The following is a 16,981-nucleotide window of genomic DNA, read 5'->3' as shown; positions in this document are numbered from 1 at the left end:
ATGGTTAAAGGCTATTGCTTTTATAAATCTGATAAAGTTAAAAAAATCATGAAGAATTTTAAATATTAATAAGATTAAAATATAAATCCCAAGAGGCACAAGTACCATCAAGCTAATAATAAGAGATATAATAATTTTTTTTATTCTAAAGATAAGTTTATAGTCTATCAATTCTTTAACTTGTACAATATCTAATGTTTCAATGAGACATTTTCAATGCATTGTGATGTGACAAAAATATATGTTTTGATAAAAATTAGGTATATTAATTATAATGATATAAACAAAAATAAAGTCCATAAATAACCAAATCTTCAAATATTATTTTAAAATAAAATTTTGAAACATCTTATTATATATTTAATTATATATCTATGTTAATTAAAATATTTTTATTTAACAAGATTATAAATTATTAATTTACTAATACAAATTATAGTATTTTATCTTATGATAGTTTTATGTTAAGTTTATATATTGCTTCTTTTTTTCTAATATTTTTCTATTATATAAAAATAATATATATATTAAATTTTTAATTTTAGTTTTATTATTAGTATTTGGTTTTAGTTTTAGTTTTTATAGTTTTTTTTTTTTTTTTTTTTTTTTTTTTTTTATCTTTTTAAAATTCCTTTAGTATTTATTTGTAAATATCTAATATATTAGTTTACTTTTTTTTATGTATTGTTTGATATTTATTCTTTTTTATTGTCCATCGTTTCTTTAAATACCATCAAATGTTTTAGGTCTAATTTGTTTATGAATAATTTTATCAAGTAATAATCTTGCTTGACACAAATGTTTATATTTAAAAAGTAGAAATTTAGAAAATATCATTTATTCTTTTAATAAGGCATGCTAAAACATCCCATCGTTAAAAGCATATTGCAAAATTATTTTTATAATTGATGTAGTTTAATTTTTACATGATGTATTTATATACAATCCTATCATTTGTGTAGAAAAAAATTCAAGGATTACATGAATGTATGTAAAATTCTTTGGTTAGATTCATAGATCTTTTTGTTCTTTATAAATTAATTATAACTCCTTAATGCCAAATTATCTAATTAAGTAAAAAAAACTATAAGTTATGCTTATTTAATTTATAAAATTAAAATCTAATATTTGTCTTATTTTGATTAATGCTAATTTATTATGCTTATAAATAGATTGAATTATTTTATATTAAAATTTACATTATAATTTATATTTTAACTAATTATAGTATCTTTTAAAGATAAAAATATAAATTATAATTAAATTAAATATTATCAATTAGTCTATAGAAGAAATAAATAAGTTAGCTAAAAAAAAAGTATCTCTATGCCTCTAAACAATGTATTTTATAATTGTCCATATTTGTTTTTTACAATTTTTAAACTTTGCATATTTCTAATAAACTCAAAAGTTATCTAAATTATGAACAATACATATATATGGCAAATAAAATTCTAATCTCATTGTTTATTTTAGTTGCTTAGATCAAATAACTACCAATAAATAAAATATCCAAATAAGTATCTAAAATTTTAAATCTAATACATAGTTTTGAATTTATTTAAATCATAGAGACAAAGAAATTTATAAAATTATTAAAGGAGTAAATATATATATATCTATATAGGATTACAAGGCCATCTCATATTAGACATTTAGATCTAGCAATTATTATCTAATAAAACACAAAACTATGTCTTTGAACTTTTTAAGGTTGATAATTTTTTTAAAATTTATTTAAATTAAAATTATATAATAAATTTTATTAAATAATATTTTAGGATTATTTTAATTTTAATTAAAAATTATTATTGAGTAGATATATGTGGTCTTTCACAACAAATGTTTACATATGCACAAACAAACAGTTGGTTTGACAATACTATAAATTAATAACTATAAAATAAGCCTTTCAAATTTCTTAGATACATGAACTAAAATTACATATGCAATACATAAAACATATCTTAAAAAATTAAGATGAAATAAAAAAATTGACTGAAATACTATTTTTAATGTCTAATATGTCATATTATTAATGTTAATGTAAGCTTAAGTACATTAAAATTTTAAAGAACTAATATTTGTGAAATTTGGATAAGTAAAAAAAATCATCAATAATAGATCACCAATCTTTTTCAATTAAAATAAGTGTGTATGTCAAGAATAGCACACCACACAGTTAAAGAAAAAAATTGATGGCTACCTCTTTTTTGGACTTTTTGACCAAAGAGCCGTGTGCCCACTTTGTTGGGTACTCAATCGCAACAATCGTGTAGATGTTCCTTCTATTGCATTCCTTGGTAGTAGCCATTTGAAGTTGACCCCACTTATTATTATTACTATTATTAAAGGCTTCTATAGAGATAATCAAATGTAATTCTAACAAGGTGAATATCCTTCGTCCATGGGCGTGAAGTGACGTGCATGTATTGCACAAGTCATTACAGTCCTTAAATGAGGTATTTAGGGTTTAGGGTGTCGACTTGGACACAAAATTTAGGTCTTTGAATCAGTTCGTGATGACAGTGTAGGCATAGTCTAGCTCATTTTTGTTGCGTGAGACGGGCATTTCTGCACGCAGAATTCTCTTGTAAGAGCTCCCTTGCATGCTTATAATGGCTGTCCTACTTGTAGTAATTTCTATTGTATTATGTGTGGCCCTCGCTCCTTTGGTTTTCTTCTGCGTTGAATTATATCGCTGTAACTTGGAAATAAACCTTACTATCCGCCATGTGGGGTCTGTTTTTGAATCACTCCTTACACTGCACCGTTATTGGAAAATTGCTAGAACGCAGGTAGTGCTTGAATTTTGTACATACAAATACCGAAAAAAAAGAGTTTGTTTCTCAAGAGTGGTGTACCTGGATTTGCACTAAGTGAGGGGATAGCCTGCCCAGAACATTGAATAGACTCCCATTCCGCTGTTGTTTTGAATCAATGCAACCACTACGGCGGTTGAAGATGTTGAGAGGTTGAAGATATATGGGCATGTTCAATCCAGTGCTTCATTGTTGGACTTTGGCTTATCTTATTTCAAATGTATTCCAATGCTTCTCTGCACTTTGCAGTCCATGCAAAAGCTTCGCTGCGTCTTGTTAACGTGAGCTTCCGAGCAGAACATTAAACGAACGCTACACACCTGGTTTCTGGTCCTGTTCCCACACTAGACAAATTCACTCAGCGCAAATAATAATAATCTGTATTTTTTTTTCTTACTTGCTCCTTCCTAAAGCTTCTAGATGGACGTGAAGCCAATTCGTTGGCCTCTGTTTTAGCATTCCATCTCCTGCTGTGTCGTATAACCTTCCCAGAATTTTGTTCACATCCTGATTAGAAACTGAAGTTGTATGTTGATGAAATGGTTGGGCATGTTGAAACTGCTGAATGCGAGGTGACCAGCTCTGGTTTTACAAATGTGATTTAAAGTACCGTTCAGATTCCATGGGTGGGATCAGAATCTTGGGTTTGTAAATATGTCGACAGGGAACAGGGTTTCAGATGCAATGAGGACATGCATCTTGAATTGCATGTTTGCACAGCTCGTGCACACTTTTTTATTTGTGCTCTTCTGAGCCGGATTTTGTTTTGTCAATGTTATGGAGCTTAAATTAAAGCTCTCTTTGTGGTGTTTCCAAGTCTTTGTTAATTGTAGAAGCTTGGTCTGTACGAATTTCTGATGTTGTATTGTCTCTGAGCTTCTGGAGACTTTTCTTACATTGTGGTTTGTTTTTGCGGTTGCTCTAAGCATCAAGTTTGGTTACTTCACTTGTTTAGTTATTTTCTTTCATGAGAGGCTTGTGAGTTGCTTTCAATGGCAAGAAACAGTCCTAGAAGATAAAGCAGCTTTGGTTGGAGCCCACTGGTGAGGTTAGGGAGGGGTGGAAAATCAAGGAGAAGCCTCAGAACAACAGTGCTGAGGTTGCATTCGGTGGAGTGGATCCTTTCGCGGGGAGCGAGAATGAGAAGCTGCGGTTGAAATTGTTTCTGATGTGAACATTTGCAGAGACATGTGCGAGGAGGGTCTTTGTGGAACCCGCACGCGGTGACACCTAGGAGATGCTGTATAATGTATTGATTAATGATCTCGTGCGAAAAATCCATCTTATCAAGATGCAGTCGTCTGCCTCCAACAGGCGCTGCTAGTGTAGTGGTATCATAGTACCCTCGGATACTCGGCTAGGAATTGCCTTGGGGGCTCCGTGAAACGCGGAGCCGCGACTCTAAACCTAGATCCGAAAACTCAGGGATGTTGATTAGTGCGTAATCGAGCAGTTTAAATGGGGTCTTTCGAGTAGTGATACTATCAGTGATACGAAGTGCATCTGCAGCAGCACACTTCAATCCAAATACAGGTCAAATTCGGTAGAATGGACATGAATTCGGGAACTGGTCGGGTTAGAGCACCGCAGAAGGGCAATCTTTTTGTCAATCAAGCAGTAGCAGAGCCAATAGGTAGCACAGATGAGAGGATACCACATGAGCAGATATCAGCACAGGGAGCCATCAGAAGTCGGCGGGCACTTAACACCTATTCGAATATCAGACAAGGATCCGAATCACAGGAATTCAGGGATGCGCTCAAGGAGAACCTACACACCCACAAGAATCCCAACGACCAACAACCGGAGAGACTCCTCCTGTCGCAAGAAGCGGCCCGGACAACCGGAACGCCAGCATACTGGATAAGCACACGCACACAGGTAAGTGCGGAAACCCCTCCTCATTTAACTGCTTCACAGGAGGATGCAGAATGTCGTACACCGGACCAGGACAACCGGTCTACAGGGATTCAATATTACTCACAAACGGCAAATACAATATTCCCCCTGAGCAAGGAGGAGGGAGAACTTTTGGAACCCCAAGGAGATTCAGACCTAGAAATATTCCAGGCTATTAGGAACCAAGTACAGAATCGAAGGCGAACTAGACAACAACTCCTAAGTAAGTACCCACACCTGGGCCTGTCCTTTACCAACTCGGAATGTGAAGAAATAGCAGCGTTGGTGACAAGAGTAGCCCCAGATTTATCAAGATATCTTCAAACATACTACCCGGGCCCTCATAGCGAAACAATACCCATATCACAGAACAAAGACAATCCCAAAGAGGTACTCACACCCATCTTAGAGGAACCTTGTACTAGACAGACTTCAACCACAGAGACAACAGAACAAGCCAATTTGGTACCCATTAGTTCACAAGAAAAGGAACGCCCCCCACCCGTGCGTATTACTATGACTGCAGACAGGGTGCAGACATACCAGGAAAAAATGAAAAATCTCACCAACTACATGGTCATGGGACACATCTCGGGCCGCACACCCGGTGCCAAGAAACTATCCATGTGGGCCAAAGCAAACCTACACAGATCTTTCCATCAACTAACTATCCGATCCAACAACTACTTCGAAACCCAGTTCTCTCAGGAAGAAGGTCGGTTGAGTACGCTAGCGTCACAAGGTAGTACCCTAGAGGGGGGGGGGATATAACGTTCTACAGTTGGAGTCCATACTTCAATACAGATCACCCGCTCAATAAATCAGGACTAAAGATTGGAATCTGGGCACAAGTTAGAGAATTACCTCCATTTCTTCGAACTTGAGAGTTTCTGAGAGAAACCTTTGAGAATTTTAGCGAAGTGTTATTCGTAGATGATACGGACACATACCTTACCAGGCTATCAGGACCCAGAGTACGCATCCTTACGAGCAATGTAGAAGCCCTACCCCAATCCATAATTATTCCAAGTCTAGATAATGAGGGAGAAATAGAATACTCCCTTGAATATAGCGGTCTTTCCACACAATGTAGTAGATGTCGATCGTTTGACCACTTGGTACAAAAATGCCAAGTAGCACGACGACCAGCAACCGAAAGACAGCACACAAAACGCACACAACGGAGCAATGGCAAGTCACAGAACACAAACACAACAAGGGCTGTAGATGGGAACACGACACCAACCCCACATACAAACCCACACAAGGGACCGAACACTAAACAACCTACTTTCGTTTGGCAACCGAAACGGGATCATCAGAGCAGCCAAACCTCTACAGATACACTCCAGGCAGGGACATATGGATACAGAACACCAGATCTACACACAAACTTTTGGAGAGCTCTATCACCAAGTCAGATCTTGGAAACTACAGCCTCTGCAGTAATAGTCACGGGATTTTACAGAGAGAACAAAAACCTCCTAGAGGTACTCATCGAGACCGAGGGCACCCAAAAGAAACCGGAAAACATATTCACGCTGACACATGGACAAGGGGAAAAGGAATGGACCCAATTATCAGCTCGTACTCATGTCGTCAATGAGACCATGCTTCACATGTGAGGACAAGTCGTGTTGAAACACAAACATGTCAACCCACTCCGGGTGTGGGAGGACGCGTGCTGGCTCTTCACATGGTCAAAATCAACCACACACCCACCTTTATGCACAATCACAGCTTCAATCAAATACGATGAGGAAGTCTGTGCACCGCGTAACAGCACCAGGCAACAGTGGGAAGTACTCCCCAAGAACATACAGGATTACCTCAGGCGATTCACACAGGACAAAACACAAGCCTGGGACTTAGATTCAAACGAACTACCAGCCTTCATGGGCTATAGTTTTCCAGGGGCTACAACGTCACAGCACAACATACTGTACTGAATCATAAAGATGATATAGAAGGGAAGTCCGCAATCCCATAACCGGACGTGATAGATGAATAACCACCTTACTCTCACGTCGCTAAACGTACAAGGACTAGGACGCGACATCATTGGAGTCCGTAAACGACGTGAGATACGAGATTTCTTCCAGAAATCTCAACCCAAACCAGAAATAATTCCGGTTCAAGAGCACAAGTTATCACTAGAAGAAGGGAAGAGGCACACAAAACAGATTGAATTTGCAAGAGGCGTCTCTCTCTGGAATGAGGCAACCTATTGCGCTCAAAAAAATAGCTTTAAGGGGGGCACGGGGATACTATTATCAGAAAAAATAGCAAGCCTCATCTGCGAACATGGGGTCATAATGAAAGGAAGGGTTCAGTACGTTACCCTCCAATGGACATCCTTTCTGAAAATCGGGATTATAAATGTTTATGCATTTAACTATACTGGATCTCGATCAAGGTTATGGACTAAAATACGACACTATCCACAGCCTGAAGCCCACTGGATCCTAGGCGGAGACTTCAATATGATAGATCAATTAGATGATAAATAGGGAGGGCAAGACACCATCTGCCGTGGCCAAAGAGAACAAGTAGCCTGGGGAGACTTACAGGTACACCTAGGCCTTCAGGATAGTTTTAGGCGGACGAATTCAGGAAACTATCCACGAAGAAGTTCTCCTGGGATAATAGACGTAATGCCCCAGGAATGATAGATTTTACTTAAACCATATTCTTATCCAACTTGGAGGGCAGACTGCCATCTGGCCTTCCCTTACGCACGTCTCAGACCACGCACCTGTAGTCTTAAAAATTCATCAGCAACATTTTAGAACACAAAACCAACCGGCCTTCAATAGGCATCTATTGGAAGATGACAACGAAAAGACATTGTTGCTGGCAGAATGGACTAGGGCTATGGCACTGAACTCGGACAAAACTTGGAATGCTCGGTTTGTCGAGGGACTGAAAACGCTTAAATACTACAGCGATCAGAAAACATCAGCTTACCGAGCACAACGCAGTGAAGCCTTCACAACACAATTAACACCGGTAATTGAAGCTGAACAAGCCCTACAACACAACTGGAATGACCAGTGGGCTAAGGACACCCTTAACTTAGCACAAATAGAACTCCATATGCAACGTCAAAAACTGCTAGAATCCAAGCATGACAGACATATGTCTGAATGGACACGCATCGGTGATCGATGCAACCGGGAATTTTTCTAATTCCATACGGGATATAAGAAACCGACCTTGATTAGTGAACTCATAGACGACGGAAGATCACTCACCAACCAAGAGGAGATGCAATGTTATGTTGACTCCTTTTACATTCGACTCTACACGCGAGACTAATCAACAATCAACAAGCTAGATTAGACTGCCTCAAAAGCGTCTCCAGGTGTGTTACAGAAGACCAAGGAAGGAAACTCACACAGTGCCCTACGCTACAGGAGGTATACGACGCAGTCAAGGGTCTCCCCCCGAAAAGCCCCCGAAATCGACGGAGTCCCTATGGAATTCTTTAAAACTTTTATAGAAGAATTAGGGCGAGATCTCCTCGGACTAATCAAGGAAATATTCGAAACCAAAAAGTTATGCCGCTCGTTAAATACAAGTAAGATCAGCTTGCTTCCAAAGGGAGGTGAGTTGGTATTTCTGAATAATTTCCGACCCATCTCCATACTTGGTGCAGTGTATAAAATAGTGGCCAAGCTGATAGCTAATAGAATGATTCCCTATCTCCCTACCTGGATACGAAGCTCCCAGACGTTGCATCTTCGACAACATCTTTATGACCCAATCCTCAATAGATTGGGCTTTAGAAAGCAACCAAGATCTCATCCTCCTGCTCTTGGACTTTGAAAAAGCCTATAATAGGATAAGCTGGAATTTCTTGAGAGAAATCATGTTACACATGGGATTTCCCACTGACTGGGTCGAACTAGTTATGACATTATACTCTGAGGCCTCTGCTAGAACTATGCTAAACGGGGTACCTGGGGAGCAGTTCTCTCTACAACGTTCTGTGAGACAAGGGTGCCCCTTGGCACCCTATCTATACCTTCTTGTCGGAGATGTGTTAGGACACATGCTCTCGGATCCTGATCGATCCTTGGTAGGATTCACTCTATCGGATGGTAAAACAACAACAAACTAAATGTATGCTGATGACTTGGCACTCTACATCCAGGGAACAGAGCATAATATAGATAATGCCATGGGAATACTGAATATCTACTGCAAGGGGAGTGGCGCTAAAATAAACTGGAGTAAATCATATGGAATCTGGTCATCAAGACAACCCCGCTCGTGGCAATGGCTACTAGATCCGGGTCTTAACTGGCTACCACCTGGCTCTACCACCAAATACCTTGGATTCCCAATTGGGGCCTTAGCACCGACAGAAGTCATCGCTTATAAAGTGATCCAAAGCTTGACTGTAGGCCTCTCAGTTTGGGAATCGAAAAACCTATCCCTGGCCTGAAGGTTCATGATTGCAAACTAGTCAATATTAGCCATAATTTGGTTTCTGTGTTCAGCAACCTCAAATACTACCTTCAAAACGATTAGAGCACTCACACGGAACTTCATTTGGGGGGCCAAGCTGGGTAAGAAAACGAGGGCAAAGCTAAGCTGGACACTCTTGATTCAAACAGTAGCCTCGGGAGGGGTTAAAATACTAGATCCGAAACTTCAAACCCAAGCGCTAATGACAAAATTAGTAGTTCAAAGTCTTCAACCAGGATACGAACCGTGGAAAGTCTTTGCAAGACACAATCTAGGATGTACAAAACCCACTGGGGCGGGAAGATGGCCCAGATACATACATTGGATCAACGTAAGCCGAACAGCACCTATAAGATCCACCCCTCTATGGCAAGCAACGTTTCAATCTTGGTATTCAACTAAATCCGACCTACAACAGATTGCCCCAAGACATCCAACAGAGGTCCTTAGACAGCCGCTATTTGGAAATACATTGATTAGACAACATTCTGGCACCCTCTTTGGCATTGAAACCGATTCTAGATTTTATACATGGACAAAGAGAGGTGTTTTTCAGATTAAAGATGTGGTATTACAGCCAACCAGACAATGGCACACAGAAAACTTCATCAAGTCAGCTACAGGCTCATGCACAACAGCAACACAATGGGCAGCACTTAAACGGGCTATTCCTTGGAACCCTCCTTCTCAGACTCCTCTAAAAACAGGCTAGTGGATAACACGCACAACCTCAAGTATTGATACCATATACCAGACACAAAAAAAAGATGGAAGAGAGTGGTTATGTTAAGTCTATATTGTCCTACCTTCAGAGGAAATCAAATCCATTGACAATTGACTACAACTGCTACCACGAGGTAACCACCAGCATGTCAAAATCATTTGAACAATGGGAGCTAAATGTGGTGTGTTATCATATAACCCGGAAACTGTGACTGAAGATGAAAGATTATGGCTCTTCGGTACAGTTCCTATTAGTCAACTAAGGTGGGACCCTAAGGACTAGCAATGGGCCAGATTGGGATGCCTCGAACCTTGCAATTTCTTTCAATATACAACCAAGCGAGGACATCGAGAGGCTCTTAGGAAAACAAGCAAACAAATGCGTGGTCTCAAAGCTTTGGAGGCACAGGGTTACTCATCTAAACAACAACAACAACTAACACAACGGATCTGGCATCCCTGGATACCTCGCAAGATAGCAGCCATGCAATGGCTGTACCTTGCGGGAGGCTTACCAATAGGAGAATGGAGAGCTAAAGCTTCATCAGCGAGTACATGTAGACTTTGTCACTCCGAAGAAACAGAAACAAGTGAACACGCATTATTCAACTACCCAAGGGTTGCACCTACATGGAAGTACCTCAAAACACTTCGATCCCAAAGTCACCTCCAAATGACTACTCACAATGGAACAACATCCGATTTGGTTTACTAAATCTACCTGGTAACACAGACATTGCCTAGACATCTTCATGGGATGCAGGAGCTAAGATACAAGTTAACGATAATACACCATGGGATATACTACGAGCTAGTCTTAACTGGAATATTTGGGTTCAAAAGTGTGAAGAAGAACTGAACGGCCATCTGTTTTTGCTCGGCAAAGTTTTGTTCTACTCGTGGAAAACAGTAATCCATGTTGGTGCAGAGGTATGGCGTAGCATTTTCAGACATAAACGCAGCCAAGACAAGATCACCGAGCTAACAACCCTTTTCAACACGGTCTAGACTCAGCAAGGAGTTTTTGCCACCGGTGGTAATCCACCGTATTGGAAATGGCTTCCACCATCCGCCTTTCTTCCACACGACCTAGCACAAGCTGTCCTTCAAATGCCATTAAGGCCAAGGCAAACGATCTCCTCGGATGAGACAACAAGCTCAAATTCCAGCAGAGAGTTATCCTTGGCTATAGATGATCTTTTTTATGAGGTTGACAGAGGCATACATGAACAACAGATCAAGTTCTCTAATCCGACACAAACACCCCCTTCTTCACGAATCGAGGACATCCTCGAACAAGCAGAGGTAATCAAAGCAATTCTGATGGAGATGGCCAGTAATCTACAGTCAACACAATTGACAATAGACAGTAACCTACCCCAGACCCAACTTAACGAAGAAGAAATGGAAAGAGAGGTCGAAGAGATACTAACAAATATGGAATACGAACGACTCGATCAACCTCCAGACTCACCCCGAACGACTCAACGCCAACAAAGAATTAACGAAGCTAGACAGAGATGGTATGATGCAGTGCCATATGGACCAAAAGATCTCATCCACCTAGTAGACTCAGCCAGGCGAAACCCATCGTTCCGAGGCAGCATTACTGCCCTAGAAATTTATGCAGCCACAGGTCAGCACTTGCATGGCGACAACTTTCAAAGATGGATGGCAGACGGGCGTCAGTACTTTGACCTAGGACCAAGACATCCAAGATGATGACACAAATATCTACAGTGTAAGGATACTAATAAAACCTAAGACCATTTTCAATTAGTACCAGTTAATCAATCTTGACTTAAGGATATAAGAATAGGCATGCAACGGATCTTAATCCCAGGAATGGCATATGCCGACAACGACCAATCGTGGGACTACACGTGCCAAGGCTCTTCTGTAATGCACTTCGGTGCTTGTTTTTAACCCCGGTGGAAATTTCACGGCATCATAGTACCTTCCCACGGTACTGACCGGGGTTCGATTCCCCGGCTACGCAAAATTTTTCGCCTCCGCGTGTGAGGCAGCGTCGGCTAACCTGATCTCAGTTTCAAGTCTCCCTTTTGGCGGCAAGGGAGCAAAGATTCAATGCGTATTTAGTCCGTGCTTTTACGATCTAGTGTACTTCAGTGAATGACATTCAAGAATGAGTCAGTAATGATGGATGACATTTGCCTTCTTTACACAGTCATCAAATTCGTTAGTTTTTTGTGAGATTACTTTCTTTAGTTTCTAAGAATTGTTTTACTGGATGGAGTTCGTGGTGTTTTCTTTTTTCTACTTTACATGTTTTGTAAAACAATTCGTTGCATGTAACTTATTTGCCATGTGACTATCTTTGTGTGCTCATCCTTAATCTTCCAATTGGTGGGACTTTAACGCATTCAACTTCATCTCTACTTATAAACTCCCGGTTATTCATTCGAATATCAGGATCACATGAAAAAAAAGAACCATGAACGGAAGATTTCCAGAAATGTAGAATTCAGAAGTAGAGGGCAGCAACAAGGTCAACGGGGTGTGTATCAACAAGCAAAACTCATTTCATGCTCAAAAGCGAACCTGCAAATCACAAGCTGACTCCGAACTTATTCCATGAACGAAGTCTTCAAACACATAAACTAGAGGATGACCTCACGGTTCTAACCTGGTACCACTGAAAGGTTGTCCGCAGCACGCCCCGGTGCTCAGCGAATCCAAAACTCGTGAACCGAAATCAGATATGGGATGACCTGCTCGATTCTACCGCCGAAATATGTATCACGTCCAACGATGAGAGTGCCACTCCCAGCGAAGCCTCCTCACGTGCACAACACGTCCCTCGACACGCATGGAAGCCAAGCCGCAGCGACTCTGCGTCTCCAGAGTGCAATTAAAGACGAGATTATTTTTCTACGCGGAGACAAGGAACACAAACGAAAGAACATAAATGAGAGAAGTGACGCACAAGGACAAATAAATTGCAATGCGACTAAATCTTCAATGGGTCCAGAATGTGAGAGGAAGCATGAACACCGAAGAAAACGAAGAAGAAGAAGCTAAGTAACAAGAAAGAGAGCATTCTCTGAAGGGATGAATGAATGAAATTAGACTTTCGTAATCGAAGTTGGATGATTTATGTCCATTAATTTCTGGAAGGTTTGGTTTAGCGAGGAGTAGGAGCAGAGCTGTGGTCTCGGTGTCGATGATTTGTTGCATCGGTTCCTCGATCAAGGCCCCATTGCGACGTCCAGCAGCTTGCGCACCCGATTGCCGAAGCCGTTACTCGTCTGAGGTAAGTTGAAGCTCTCGTCCTGGTTCAGATTTTTGCACTTCTTGCTTCTCATTTCGCTCTGTTTTTCTTGCTCTTGCCTCAGATCTGCTTCCCTCGGCGCATTCTGTAACTTAGGTTTTGGTCTAGGATTCGGTCAAGGAGTGCATCGACAGTGAGATTTTTGAGGTTTCTAGTGAAGGTGTTTTTGAGAGAATGATAAACAATGGTGTTAGATCGGGGCACTGGTGTTGGAAATCAATCGTGGAGTGTCGTAGGGTGTGAGATTTTACAGGCTTCGGTTTCGCTTTAATTTTTGAGTTCAGAGTGATAGATTAGGTTCCGTTTAGTTGCTGATTGTTTCGTATGGTTTTTACTGAAGGTGAAAATGCGCTTGGAGTTTTAGTAATCTGTACATCTGCGTGATAGTGAAACTCTGGTCCTACTGGGGCTTGGAACAGTGCCGATTTGAAGGATTTCTGCTTTCGTGGTACCTGGTCGGGTTGATGCGTCTGGCCTTGAAATGGTGACGTTCTTTATAAAGTTTTGGACAAATTCAAATAACTCACGTAGAGCTTCTAAATTAGCAGTAGGGCCGACATTGTAATATTCTTGTGCGATGGTTTTGATTGTAGTTCATTAGGTTATTGTTTTTTTGAATATCATAACGAGGTCATCTAGTATCTTGGTTTTTAGACAAAAAAGAAGTTGTGTTACTTACTAGTCCGACAATCCACCGTCAGTCCAGCCCTACGATCCGCAGAACGGACTGGTTTGCGCCAACTCGCTAGGTGACTTAGCAACAAACTTGGCCATCCTTGACTTAAGTAAGTCATGCATTCGTTTAAACAAATCCATGGTATGTTAATTTTCGAAGAGCAGGAAAAATTATGTCTCTTTGAACGAGGATTCAACTCTTTAGAGCTTGACAAGGTGAACGCATTCATTGTTTACATTCGCGAGCAATTTGCAAAATCTTCGGAGAGCAAAGCAAATCTTCATTTATTTTTCATCTGACACTAGTCAATTTTGAGGTCTAATATGTCGATTTGGTGTTCTCAGGGGTTGATGGAGTGATCTCAAGCATCTGAATAGCTGTTTCCTGCTTCCTCTGGTGAAGTAGGTGGGGGGTGTTGCATGTTACAATGTCCGGAATCGACAGGATGAATCTGAACACGTCATCGCAATCGGATATCGATGAGATCGAGAGTTTGTTCAACATTAGCGTGCAGCCTGCAACCCTAGAGGTGCCCCAGTCGGTTCCTCCCGCTCGAAAGCCGTCCAGTCCCCCGACGATTCCTGTGTCCGCACCTCTGCTGCCTCCTTCGTCGGTTTCCAGCAGCAGCCAGGCATTCTCCACCCCAGCACCGGCTGGGCCTACGCTTTCTACAGGTGCGTGAAAGGGATGAGGAGGTGGTGAGAGAGGATGGGATGGTGGTGTGGGTGGGGAGGAAGAGTTGAAGTGGGTACGTAGGAAAGCGGGGCAGGAAGTGTTGGGAGAAGATGGTTTTGGGAGATTATTGGTGAGTGTGGTGGTGCTGAGGCTGAGCGGTTGTGGGTGCAGGTTTCGGCGGAGGCCCTCAGTACAACACGCTGACGGAACCAGTATGGGAGACGCTGAAGAGAGACTTGGTGAGGGTGTCGAACAACCTGAAGGACGTGGTGCTTCCGAACCCGTACCGTGAGGACCCCGGGAAAGCGTTGAGGGACTGGGATCTGTGGGGCCCGTTCTTCTTCATCATATTTCTAGCATTGACGCTGTCGTACTCGGCGTCGGAGAACAAGTCGAAGGTGTTCGCGGTGGTGTTTGCGACACTGTCGGCGGGGGCGATAGTGCTGACGCTGAATGTGCAGCTTCTGGGAGGGAGCATCATCTTCTTCCAGAGCTTGAGCGTGTTGGGGTACTGCCTGTTTCCGCTGGACGTAAGCGCGCTGGTGTGCCAGGTGAACAACACAAAGTTGTTTCGGAGCCTGGTGGTGCTTGTGGCGTTGGCGTGGAGCTCGTGGGCGGCATACCCGTTCGTGAGCACAGCAGTACCGTCGAGTCGGAAGGCGCTGGCCGTGTACCCGGTGCTGTTGCTGTACATCACAGTGGGGTTTCTTGTGTTGGCGAACAACTGAAAGAGGAGGGGACATTTTGGGTGGTGTGCAGGAGTTGGAGCAGAGACGTAGGACATTGTGTAGCGGTTGGTGATAGGGAGCATGGGAGGTATTTAATGTACGTTCGGTTTCAGCTTTAGCTTTATCGGGGGGAGTAGTGTTTACAATGTATACAATGTAATGAAGTTCTCTGCTTGGAGACGGAAACATATATATATATATATATATACATAGATAGATAGATATGTAGAAGAGTTGACGATCTTTTATTCTATTCATTTAGAGGTATGTGTGTTGGAATTAGGAACATGTCAGATGTCACAATGTTTTATTCATTTGTCTGTAATTTAATGAAGTTTGACTTTCTATTAGTATGTGATTTACAGTAAATGTGTCACAAAGTTGCTGAGAGAGTAAGAATAGTCTGGATTTAAACGCATTGTACTTCTCACTGCTCGCTCATGCAAATACAAACAGTAGCCTAGAGTAAGTTCCAAAATATGGTAATGACTTGAATGTGTCTTCGAGCTATTGAAAAGTTAAGAAATTTAATTTACAGGTAGTTCCAATATTTCTAGCCCAATCGATCTACTCGCCACTTGCTGCTTTTACAGGGCACAATCGATACGCGGAATTTGTGGAATGTTGTTATGTAACCTACATTCTACCAACCGTCACTACTAAAATGAAGAAAAGTTGGTTTCGCTGACAACCGCCGCATTAGTCTTTGTCGGGCTCACGCAACTTAGAATGTGCGTAGAAGCCCAACTCAATGCTTCATAACAGTTACATCTATGGCACGATGCACTGGAGTTATCACGCAACTTTCCCACAGGAAATTTACAAAATGAGGATCAAGGAATATGTTCCTTGAGGAATCGATGTCAAAAGTTTGTGCTCCTCCTGAATCTATGATCCATCGTATTACTCCTCTTCAACATATGATCCAGTGTGGTACTTCTCCGACACTCGTCAGAAACCGCTGCTGGAGTCATAGAGCGAGAGTTGTCTCTACTGGGAGTACAAGGCGTGCGCGGACTTGCACTGTGAGGACTTAAATAAGAACTTGTTTGCAACTTCCTTGAGATGGACATAGCACGCCTGGAAGCGTCTCTGTCCCAGCCAGCACCTCCACTGTTCTTGAATTTGTCTAGTTGAGACAAAAACATGAAAGAGACGCTCGTTGCCAACACTGCAGAAGCACGGCCTACAAGAAGGAATAACAGGGCGACCAGAAGAATCACCGCTAACCATGCCTCATGCTTGTGGCATTTCTTCAATTCACATTTTTTGCGTGCTTCATGCATGTCTGCAGTAAAAGGAGATGGGCTGGGTATACCAAGCCCTGACTGTCGTGGAGTCGCATGGTCTCCCCTCATGCTGTCCATCTTGTTAGATTTTACCTTTCCATTCCCAGGACTGCAGGGTTTTAAGCTGTCGAGATCAAGTGATCTTCTCGGGGACTCTTTCATGGACGCGCTGATCCTGAAACTGCCAATGCGCAAGGTATGAGGCGAATAGGCAGGCGATGTCGTATCGAAGACGCCATGTGAGTGAGATACACTAACCCTCAGGTTCGCGAACCGCGACCTACTAAAACTGCTGGTTCGGCTGCTAGAGATGTCTGAGTCTCCATCACCGTGGCGTGACGCAGATCTCCTCTGTAAGAAAGATTTCTTCTTCATCCCAGGTTCTCGGGTGGATCTCCCATCTG

At 41.5% G+C, this 16,981-nt stretch overlaps 2 protein-coding genes across 4 annotated transcripts; both read left to right on the top strand.

Moving 5' to 3' along the window:
- Positions 1–2,293: 2,293 nt before the first annotated feature.
- On the top strand, positions 2,294–12,169 carry LOC112284441 (uncharacterized). Its single transcript, XM_024524232.3, has 2 exons — positions 2,294–2,593; positions 4,007–12,169. The coding sequence occupies exon 2, from the start codon at positions 4,371–4,373 to the stop codon at positions 5,490–5,492; it is 1,122 nt and encodes a 373-aa protein (XP_024380000.1). The 5' UTR covers positions 2,294–2,593; positions 4,007–4,370; the 3' UTR covers positions 5,493–12,169.
- A 934-nt stretch (positions 12,170–13,103) lies between these two features.
- On the top strand, positions 13,104–15,638 carry LOC112284442 (protein YIP4a). 3 transcript variants are annotated; one of them, XM_090252168.1, is made up of 5 exons: positions 13,104–13,191; positions 13,550–13,693; positions 13,916–13,994; positions 14,230–14,559; positions 14,732–15,638. In XM_090252168.1, exons 4-5 carry the CDS (start codon positions 14,313–14,315, stop codon positions 15,286–15,288), a joined length of 804 nt encoding a protein of 267 aa, XP_090108294.1. In that variant the 5' UTR covers positions 13,104–13,191; positions 13,550–13,693; positions 13,916–13,994; positions 14,230–14,312; the 3' UTR covers positions 15,289–15,638. The 3 variants fall into 3 exon arrangements, with proteins under 3 accessions (XP_090108294.1, XP_024380002.1, XP_024380001.1); XM_024524234.3 differs by having other exon boundaries at positions 13,550–13,994; XM_024524233.3 differs by lacking the exons at positions 13,550–13,693; positions 13,916–13,994.
- Positions 15,639–16,981: the final 1,343 nt, after the last annotated feature.

The sequence above is a fragment of the Physcomitrium patens genome, chromosome 7, assembly GCF_059467195.1.
Source record: "Physcomitrium patens ecotype Gransden chromosome 7, ASM5946719v1, whole genome shotgun sequence".
Lineage (NCBI taxonomy): Eukaryota > Viridiplantae > Streptophyta > Bryopsida > Funariales > Funariaceae > Physcomitrium > Physcomitrium patens.
The sequence above is the reverse complement of the archived record's forward strand: the minus strand, read 5'-3'. Positions and strand labels throughout refer to the sequence as shown.

Excerpts from the sequence above, each read along its gene's own strand:
- LOC112284441 (XM_024524232.3), top strand. The coding sequence starts at position 4,371 with ATGGACATGAATTCGGGAACTGGTCGGGTTAGAGCACCGCAGAAGGGC.
- LOC112284442 (XM_024524233.3), top strand. The coding sequence starts at position 14,313 with ATGTCCGGAATCGACAGGATGAATCTGAACACGTCATCGCAATCGGAT. Across the intron at positions 14,560-14,731 it reads TGGGCCTACGCTTTCTACAG|GTTTCGGCGGAGGCCCTCAG; the intron begins GTGCGTGAAAGG and ends TTGTGGGTGCAG.